Source organism: Jaculus jaculus, chromosome 2 (assembly GCF_020740685.1).
Source record: "Jaculus jaculus isolate mJacJac1 chromosome 2, mJacJac1.mat.Y.cur, whole genome shotgun sequence".
In the NCBI taxonomy this organism is placed as follows: Eukaryota; Metazoa; Chordata; class Mammalia; order Rodentia; family Dipodidae; genus Jaculus; species Jaculus jaculus.
Genome location: NC_059103.1, coordinates 162111525 through 162121864, shown reverse-complemented (window position 1 = coordinate 162121864; position 10340 = coordinate 162111525). Strand labels below are relative to the sequence as shown.

The 10340-nt window shown below is 41.2% G+C and overlaps 1 protein-coding gene across 1 annotated transcript in view; it reads right to left on the bottom strand.

Annotated features, from left to right (window-relative positions):
• Positions 1–1457: 1457 nt before the first annotated feature.
• The window catches only part of LOC101608008 (receptor activity-modifying protein 2-like), a 57857-nt gene continuing 48974 nt past the window's right edge, over positions 1458–10340 (bottom strand). The window contains exon 2 of the mRNA XM_045143552.1: positions 1458–2227. Coding sequence (XP_044999487.1) covers positions 1611–2227 — 617 coding nt within the window. The 3' untranslated portion in view covers positions 1458–1610. The remainder of the gene's footprint in view (positions 2228–10340) is intronic.

The following is a 10340-nucleotide window of genomic DNA, read 5'->3' as shown; positions in this document are numbered from 1 at the left end:
TCCAGATGGTAGCAGAATTTGGTACCACTGCCCATGCAATGATGTCTTTCAGGTATTCAATGCAAGAGTTATGGGTTCATGGAAGCTTGAACTAAGGTTCTGGAAAGCTACTAATCCTAGGCAGTGCATAGCAGGGTCAGATTCCCTGCATGAAGCCCCTAAATTTAGATTTACAAGGAGTTGTGAGGATGGAGTTGTGAAGGATGGAGTGGCCAGGTATGTGAGATGTATGCCAAGTAAGAGGACAGGTACTTAGTGGATCTAGCCCAAGGGAGAGGCCATATATAGAGTAGGAAATGGAGCTGGAGGAAAAGGGCTACCAAAACTTGTTTGGGCCTAGATGATGCGAACATGAACCTCAGAAGTGACACATAGAGCTGCAGAACTTGGCATTTGACTGGCTGAGTTTGGGTCTTGCATTGGTCTAGTCTTTCCTTGCTACCCTACCATTCTTACATTTTTGAAAGAACATATTACTTTGTGAAAATTTACACTTAAGTATCACTTTAGTTTTTCATAGATTCATAATTAAGAGTCTGCCTTGAACCTCAGAAGAGAGTTTGGACTTTCAACTTGGAACTATAAGACTAAGGACCTTTGGAATGAACATGTTGCTTTGCAAAATGACCTTGGAGATGAAGGGTGGAATGTTGTGGTTTATGACTCCCTTCTACAGCCTTATGTGTTTGAACACTTTGTCCCTAACTAGTGGCACTTGAAGGATTGAGGCACCTTAATGAGGCGATGAGTCCCTCAGGCAGCGGTTTGCTAAGGGCTCAATTTTGAGGTTTATAGAACATCTCCTGATGTTTTCTCTGATTCCTGACTGACAATGCAATGCCACGAAATACCTTCAGTTCCCGCTGCCACCATTGCAAGCCACCCTAGCTGCCATGCCTTTCCTACCATGTTATACTCGAAGTACAAACTATGAGCAAAATAAATCATTCCTCCCTTAAAGAACAATAGTAAGGAAGAAAGAACAACAACAACAAAAAACATAATAAAGGAAGGAAGGAAGGAAGGAAGGAAGGGAGGGAGGGAGGGAGGAGGGAGGGAGAGATGGATGGCAGGAGGGAGGGAAGGAGGAAATAAGGAAGAAAGAAAAAAAACACCATGAATGAAAGAACAATCCAAATGAACCTGTTTGAGGATGGGATGAGATGCAATGAAGATTTATTAGAATCATTGTGTGGTGTGCAAATGTGGATAGCTATTCTCTTGTGGGTGGTTTCAGGTCAGTGACATCACAGAATCTTTTAAATCTCTTGTTAACAGGTTTCTGCTTACTTAGATTACTGTCATTTAAGCTCTGTGTTTTGACTCTGTGATGATTTGAATGCATGGCTCAACACACTCAGGCATTTTTAGTAACACTGAGTGCCTGAATTGATAAAATTTCACCCTGACTTTTATTTATTTTTTATTTATTTATTTATTTTTAAAAGATTTATTTTGCAGATTACAGAAATTGCGCCATGATCCCACCTGGTTTCCATTTCCACCAATTCAAGGGTCTGTGTTGGGGATGAGAGAGAAAGAAAAGGGTACGAAGGAGATTAAAGTCCTGGTCCCGCAGGAGAGCGGAGGAAGCTGTTTCTTGAGAAAGTTCATGCCGCCCTAGGCCTGGGCCTCGCGTCTTTACTCCTCCACACCACAAGAGTGACAAGGAAAGGGATGAGGCAGATAGGGGCTATAATCATGGCCAAGAGGATGTCCTCTGGGGGGTCAGAGAAGGTGGGCTGCACCAAGGAACAGTTGGCAAAGTGGATCAGGTGTGCCTCAAAGATGATCCTCTCTGCCAAGGGGTTGGGGAAGCCCAGGCCAAACTGGTCCGCCTTGTACTCCAAGCAATATTGCAGGTCACTATAAAACCTGCTGATTGCGGTCCAGTTGCACCGATGTTCGACAGAGTCCATGTGATGCTTATAATAATCCCAGCAAGGTAGGACATTCATCTCATAGTTTTCCTCCATCTTCCCTTCTTCTGACTTCCAGCCGTCCACGGTGGGCTGAGGCTGAGCCAGGGACTCCTGGGGACTTAGGATGGCGGCCAGCAGCAGCCAGAGGAGGAGGAGGAGGAGGAGGCGGGGCGCTGCGGGCGGCCGGGCGCGGGTCCCCAGGGAGCCGCGGTCGTCCCTCCCCTCCCCCACCCCCCATGCTCCGCCCAGAGCAGGGCCATCGCGAGCCGGCTGAGTGAGCGGGGAGCTCACCCTGACTTTTAAATCTAGGGATCTTCACATTTTGTCTTCTGTTATTAACACCATTGCATAGTGAAAGAACTACCTTCATCTAGTAAGTTCTATAAGTAACTCAGGGATTCCACCTGAAGAGTGTGCACAGTGTGTGTGTGTGTGTGTGTGTGTGTGTGTGTGTGTGTGTGTGTGTGGTTTCTGCAACACTTCTTTATACATTTTATGTTGTTCTGGAAATTCATCTGCTACATGTTTAATAACTCTTGCAAATTCTATCTGTAAGCTAATTTTCTGAAGTACATATATGCTGACTGTTAAATACCACATGGTATTTCTGTTTTTGAATTTTAGTTTCTAATAAACATCAAAATTTCCCTTGGAACTAATCCCAGCAGAGACAAGGATCTTCTGGCCAAGTTACATAGCAAAGACACATTGACCAACCCAATAATTAAGTGTTCAGTTGCTATACAACACGTCCAACATTTCATATAATCAAATTATATAATATCAAGCCAGAACTTTAATATAAACAAAAAGACAACATGACAGAAACAGCACCATTTTAGTTAATATACTTTCTGTTAAAATTGTTTTTAAAAGGAATATTATGATGATTAGCTGAAGGATTTTTAATTCATTTTTGTCCATTTTTATCATAAGGCTAAAGGTCCAGATACAAACATTTTAATAGTAAGCCAGTTACAAGGCACTCTGGAGGTTTTCTATGCTTTGATGAGTAAATGCATTCCTTCTAGCACCTGCTTTCTAGTGCTTGTTCTAGACCTTCATCCCCACCACCACATGAGCACGTCAATTGGCATATAGTAGAACATTGCAGGGTCGCTCCTTTTATGATTTGGAGGTCATAAGAAGGCAAGGACAGGCCAATAAGTGAACCACGGGGAAAAACTTGAGACAGACACAGAAATACCAAGTGTTTGGGAGAAAAGAGGCTCTAATATCTTGTCCCATCTTAGAAAGATGTGATTTAAAGAAAAGTAACATTAAGATGGCAGCTTTCGCTGTTCTCAACTTGTTATAAAAAAAGAAAAACCTTAGACCTAGTGTCTCACATGATATTCCCTTGGGCAATGTCACTTCTCTGTGAAAAAACAACTTTGAAAATGTTTAAATATATTTGCAGAGAAAAATAGCATTTTCTCCTTAAAATTACTTTTTATTGACAAGCATATCATTGGGAAAAAAAAAAGAATTTCACTTTGTGTAGACATCTGGAATGGAATGCAGGAAGTATCTTTTATATTCCTCAAAATAATGTACTGAATTATCTCCATTCACTCTCCATTTTCAGACTGTACTCAACAGGCACATTGTACATGAAACATCAGTAGTTAGAGAGAAATTGTGGAGACAAAAAAGCTAGAGTTCACATGTGTGCAGACACAAAGCATGCTATGCGATCAGTCATGGCACAATGCATGCTGGAGATGTCTTTGTGTTGGTGCTTCCACCAGAGTCATTAAGCCTAATACTGTGAGCTCAGAGAAAGACAGAAAGAAAGAAAGAAAGAGAAAGAGAGAGAGAGAGAGAGATAGAGAGAGAGAGAGAGAGAGAGAGAGAGAGAGAGAGAGAGGGAGATGGACTTCGTTTAGAAGTGGGTTTAGGAATTTCTTAGAAAGAAGAGTGAAGATATAATTTATTTAATGAATACTTTCTAAGTGTTTATTGTGTGTCAAACAGTGGGACTTCAAAACCTATACTGTATATTGAGAACTACAGATAATAAAGAGTCTATTACAATAGTGTGATAGCAATTATATTTATTGAGCTTGCACTGCCATGCTAAATACTTTCATATCTTATGTAATTTCATAAAAATCTAGAATGCTATTTTTATGAATTTTTTTCCTATTCATGTGTTTATTTTAATTACTGCTGTTGGTCCATAGTGAAAAATGAAGAAAGTGAGGCTGAAGCATGGTAAATATGTTCATGAGCTTACTTACCTTGATGTGGAAGAGAGGAGTTTCTAAACTAGCCTCCAGTGGTTCCATGTTTGCATGGGGGAGGTGTAGTGAAGGAATATAGAATTCAGGACTTTCACCTTGGGTATGGGAAGTAAATAAATGCTTTCTTGAGAAAATAACTTGCTAGTAAGAAATTCCTTCTTTTCTCCCCTGTCAGAGATTACATGTTTTCCCATCAAAGAAACTCTAGAAGAAAGCCACTGTTAGGCTTTGTTTCTATGAGAGGCTCTACAACCTGGGGTGAGGGCCATTGACTGAATCTAGACTGTTTGGTAAAACTTCACTCACTGTTTAGGGTCAAGTCAAACCTAGGCAAAATGAAGATGAAGCATCCCACTTCAGAGGTTATTAAGGGGACTGAATTCAATGCACTGAATGCACTTAAGTGTGTACAACTTCGGCACATAGCCTATACTACGCAAGTATTAGGTACATTTACAAATGTTATACTGATACCATAAATACAGAAGGCTGAAAATAATGGTACACCCCTATAATCTGAGCCCTCAGAAGGGGAATGCAGGTGTATTGAGAGTTTGAGGGCAACCTGAATTCTCCCAAAATAACCACAGTGTTTTTGGGGAAGGTGATAATAAATGATTTTGTTTCACATTTCTCACCGAAAGTGCAGCATTGAACCTGTGGTGACTAACAGGGAGAAGATATTAAGAAGCAGAATGGCTTGAGTTTAACTTTAAATTTCATGAAAGAGCATGGGATGTGAGTTTAGGTATTCCTGGATTCTAGTCAGGGCTCTTCTTGAATCTTGGACAAATTGTTTAATAAATTTATTCTCAATTACCATATTGGTTAAATGAGAATTATAGTTCCTATAATTTATATGAAAAGAATTATGACAGAGCTCATCAAGAGTAAGTAGCAAGATTTCTGGTCAAGATGGCATCCACCTAACCATGCCTCATTTTGTGAGGAAGGGAATGCAAGAGATTTGGGGTTTTCAGGGGTTTGCAGATTCTAGTAGACCTCCAGTGTGAGGGCACAGGGGAGCAAAGTAGGGAATCTGCTGATTCCCACTCTCTTGGGTAGCTCACCAGTCCTCCAATGCACTCAAGAAGCCATCACAGACAAGAGCCAGCAGGTTCCTCATGCACGACCCAGGTCAGCAGGCTAGTGTTAACCTCTGCCTAGACTTTATCACTACCAGGGATCTCCATTCGTGACCATCATCCCACCCACCACCATTCAGTGCACAGATACAGATCAGCAGGTTAGCCTTCCCCTTCTTTCCCTTCTTCCTGCCACTGGGGACCTCCACCACACTTCACCCTGCCATACCAGCAGGCTAGTGTTCTCTTTCCCTCCATTCTTTGGTTTTCCCTACCAGCAGGGACCTCCAAGCCCGACCTCCATCCCACCAGCCACTCTGATATGTGCAGACCAGTTCCTACTGTACTTTCTCAGGGTACTCGGACCCAAGGCAAGAGGCTACTTTCCACCTCTTCCTCCCCCTTCCCACCACCCAACAGGACCACAGCCCATCTCCACCATGCATCACCTGACATTCAGCAGTCCCATATCTCCACCCTGCTTTGTCACAGGACCTGGCAGTCCCATCCACTCCCTGCTACACCCCTTGCTACACAGTCCCAATGGTCCTGCTGTCCCACCCCCCCAACCCTCAGTGCCACAGAACCATTATGCAATCCCATCCTCCCTCCTTGTGCAGCCCAGGCACAACACCAGTCTGCTCTCTCCCATTCTAACCTACCCCTGTCCCCTTGGGTCACCTTTCCACACAGTACCATACCCCAAACCACCGACCAACAAAACCCTTCATCAGGTTCTCAGGCCCCCACCAGAGCCCCCTGTGCTTCTTCCTTCTGAGCAGAGAGGCTACATTGTCATCAGAAGCCTAACTGAAGCAAACATAAAAGAGAATAATAACTGAAGAAACTTCAAGGGTAAACTGCAGTTTCTGCTTAAATAAGATTCCTACACTGTGATGAGCAGACCACAGCTCAAAAGGAATAACATGAAAAATCAAATGCAAGTAAATCCAACAAGGTTGTGAAGTCCCCCAATGAAAGCCACCAATCAAAACATAGAGAGACAATAAGATCAGAACCTCAAAATGAAGATACAAGATATGCAACCCTGGCCAAGCAATTAGTAGAACTTGCAGAAAATAAACAAAGGTTCAATAATTGCATGAATGCTATTCTCACTAGATTAGACCTAAGAGAAAATAACGAGGAAAGATTCCAAAGACAGTTAAATGATTAGAAGGAGAGTGAAAAAAGAAAGAAAGAAAAAGAGACCTCAATAACGAGCTGGCTAAGCTCAATAAAGACATAAATAAATGCAATGAAGAATTCCAAAAAGCATTAAGAAAATCAGAAAATGATGTGAAAGAGAACTTGACAGAGAGATGGAAACTATACATAAAAAAAGCAGAAGAAAATACAAACCAAATTGAAGAAATACAAAACTCTATAGAAGCTCTCAAGAATAGAGTCAGTTCATATTTGTTTTAATTTGCATTTCACTAATGATTAGGGATGATGAACATTTTCTTAAGTGTGTGTTTGCCATTTGTATTTCTTCCTTTGGGAACTGCCTATTCAGCTCTTTGTCCCATTTTGTGAGTGGGGTGTTTGACTTCTTACTGTTTAGATTTTTGAGTTCTTTGTAGATTCTAGAGATTAGGCCTCTATCAGTTGGATAACCCACAAATATTTTCTCCCATTGTATGGGCAATCTATTGGCTTTGCTTATTGTATGCTTATCTGTAAATAAACTCTTCAGCTTCATGTGATCCCATTGATTGACTGACTGTTTAAGGTTGTGAGCTACTGGGGTTTTGTTCAGGAAGTCTTTTTCCATTCCTATATCATGAAAAGTACTTCCTAAATTTTCTTCCAGTAGTATTCGAGTTTCTGGTCTTATGTTGAGGTCTTTGATCCATTTGGATGTGAGTGTAGTGCATGGTGAAATGTGTGGATCAAGTTTCAGTTTCCTGCATTTGGTTATCCAGTTTGTCCAGCACCACTTGTTGAAGATGCTGTCTTTTTTCCAGCCTATATGGTTTGGGCCTTTGTTAAATATCAAGTAGCTATAGTTGCTTGACCCAAAGGCCAGGTCTTCAAGTCTATTCCATTGATCTATACTCCTGTTCTTATGCCAGTACCATGCTGTTTTTATTACTATGGCTTTGTAATATAGCTTTAGATCAGGTATGGTGATACCACCAGAGGTATTTCTTTTGCTGAGAATAAGTTTGAACATGTGAGGCCTTCTGCCTTTCCATATGAAATTTGAGATCACATTTTCTATCTCTGTGAAGAACATGTAGGGATTTTAATTGGAATTGCATTAAATCTATATATTGCCTTTTGTAGGATTGTCATCTTCACAATGTTAATTCTGCCTATCCAGGAGCATGGGAGGTCTTTCCATTTTCTCAAGTCCTCCTCAATTTCTTTTTTGAGTGTTTTTATGTTTTGGTTGTATAGATCTTTCACTTCTTGGTTAACATTATTCCAAGGTATTTCATTATTTTGTTGCTATTAAAAATGGGAATATGTCTCTTATTTCTTTCTCTGTATCTTTGTCATTTGCATATAGAAATGCTACTAATTTTTGTGCATTGATTTTGTATCCTGCAACTTTGCTATAGGAGTTAATCACCTTCAGGAGTTTTGAGATTCCACCTTACCCCAATAAGGATAGAAAACATCAAAAAATAAAATGAAAATAAATGCTGGAGAGTACGTGGAGAAGTAGGAACACTCATCCACTGTTGGTGGGAAAGTAGGATAGTACAACCTCTTCCGAAAGCAATATAGAGACTCCTGAAAAAGCTGACTATAGAGATACCAACAGACCCAGTTATTCCCTTACTGGGTATCTACCCTAAAACCTTCAAACCACAGGACAGAGATATTTGCTCAACCATGTTTGTAGCAGCTCAATTCATAATAGCTAAGAGCTGGAATCAATCCAGATGTCCATCACTAGATGAATGGATAACTAAGATGCAGCATATCTACACAATGGAACTCTATATAGCAGTAAGAAAAAATGACACAAAGAAATTTGAGGAAAAATCGTTGAACCTGGAACAGATCATTCTCAGTGAACTTACCCAATTACAGAAAAAACAAAACAAAACAAAAAAAACAATCACCACATAGTCTCACTCATCTACAGCATGTAACCTGAGGCTACCCAAGATACCTTACATACCCAGCAAGCATCTCATGGACTAGACACTAGGATGGATGGGGAGGGAGGAGAGGGCATCAAAGGGGTGGGAAACACTAATCTAGACCCAAACAGCAATGGTACCATAAAATTCTACTTCCTAAAAGGCAGACTAAATGGCTGAACCTTCACCAGCTCCTTACAAGAAACACCTGAACCACAAGACACTGGAGAGGGCAGGATCAAGGCTGACCTAAATCTTCTACATCTTCCCTCCCTCTCTCTCCTTCTCCCTCTCTCTCTCTCCTTCTCTCTCTCTCTCTCTCTCCTCTCTAACTCTTGTATATTAGTTATCTTTTTCCTCATTTTCTTAGTGGGCACTGACCTGTAACTCCGAGTACCAGCATGGGGCTATCGCCCACAATGAGCTCTTGATCAGAGAAACCTACAAGGTTTCCTAAAAGAATGACAGATTTCTGTCAGTACTTGATGACCCACCAAAAGTTAGTGGTAAGACCCTATTTCTGAAAACACAATATGTAGCTGACATGTAAAATGGAAGGGCATGGCTGGAAGCCAGGAGAGAGTCAGTCCCCAGACAGTCAATGTGTCTAGTGCAAGAAGGTGCTACATGGGCAACTGGGGGAAATGACCAATATCTGTCCAAGCAACTCATGGTCTGACTTACTTAGCAACAAATAACCTGCTGTGATGCCCACACAAGTGCAATAGTGGCACACAACCATGGTGGGGAACCAACTACTCTTGATTTGGCTAACTGATCCCCTCAGTGGTGTGGGACCCATAGGTGGAGCTGGGAAACAAGCCAGAACCATATCCAAACATAAGCCCACTTTCCAATATCAAGCTACCATCAGTCATGGGCTACAAGAGGGCCTACACCTATTAAACTGTCTATAAAAAAATAAGGGTTATCTCATTTGTCCTGGTGCTAACTTACCCTCCATTGGAGAATCTGCTTCTGTTTTCAGATAGATGCAGATCCTAAGGAGAGAGCCACCCCATCATACCTCAAAAGGGCACCAGCTGAAACTAAGGAAAATTGGTGAAACAGCAAGGGTGCTGTTTTCCTGATGAACTGGTTACCAGCACAAGGGTGAAGGAGACCAACACAGAGAAAAATCAACTCTTACCAAATCAGAGAGCCAGAGTCTCAGAGGCCCCCAACACCTCATCACTGAAGCAGACCAAAAATGAACCCAACATGGCTCAGGGAATTTTTGTGGAAGAAGGGGTGGAAAGAATGTCAGAGCCACATGTTGGGTCCTGATATGCAGAGACATTTATCATACCAATAACTGTGGGCTAACTCCACAATGCATGGCCCATATACCTCAACAAGGAGGGACCAATGGGGAGGGGGTAGGTCATGGATGAGCCTAATAATGGCTCCAAACTGCCTGTATTTGCTGAACAGAAAACTACTACTAATAATAGTAAAAGAATAGAGTCAGCTTTGTGGAAGATAGAAACTCATAACTAGAAGACAAACCATATGACTCTAAATTTTGATAACAAAGAAAATATCTTAAAAGCAGCTAGAGAGAAACAACACATTACATATAAAGGAAACCCCATCAGAATTACTTCAGACTTCTTGGTCAGTGGAAACCCTGAATGCCAGAAATGCCTGGAATGGAACCCTGCAAAGCCTAAGAACTTATGGTTTCCAAATGAAACTACTCTATCCAGCAAAAGTATCCCTCATAATAGGTGGTAAAAGAAAAACTTTGTACAATAAAACTCAGTTTTACAAATATATGAACACAAAGCCAAACCTACAGAAAGTACTTTGGGAAATTCTCCACACAGAAGATTCAAATAAACAACTTCAAGTGCCTGAGAAGCAGGTCAAAACACCCAAACTCAGACATGGCACAAAAAAAATACTATGAAGTCCAAGAAAACAGCAAACACATAAACCACCACAATTTGGCAGTAATTAAATCAAACCTCACAGTTGTTACCC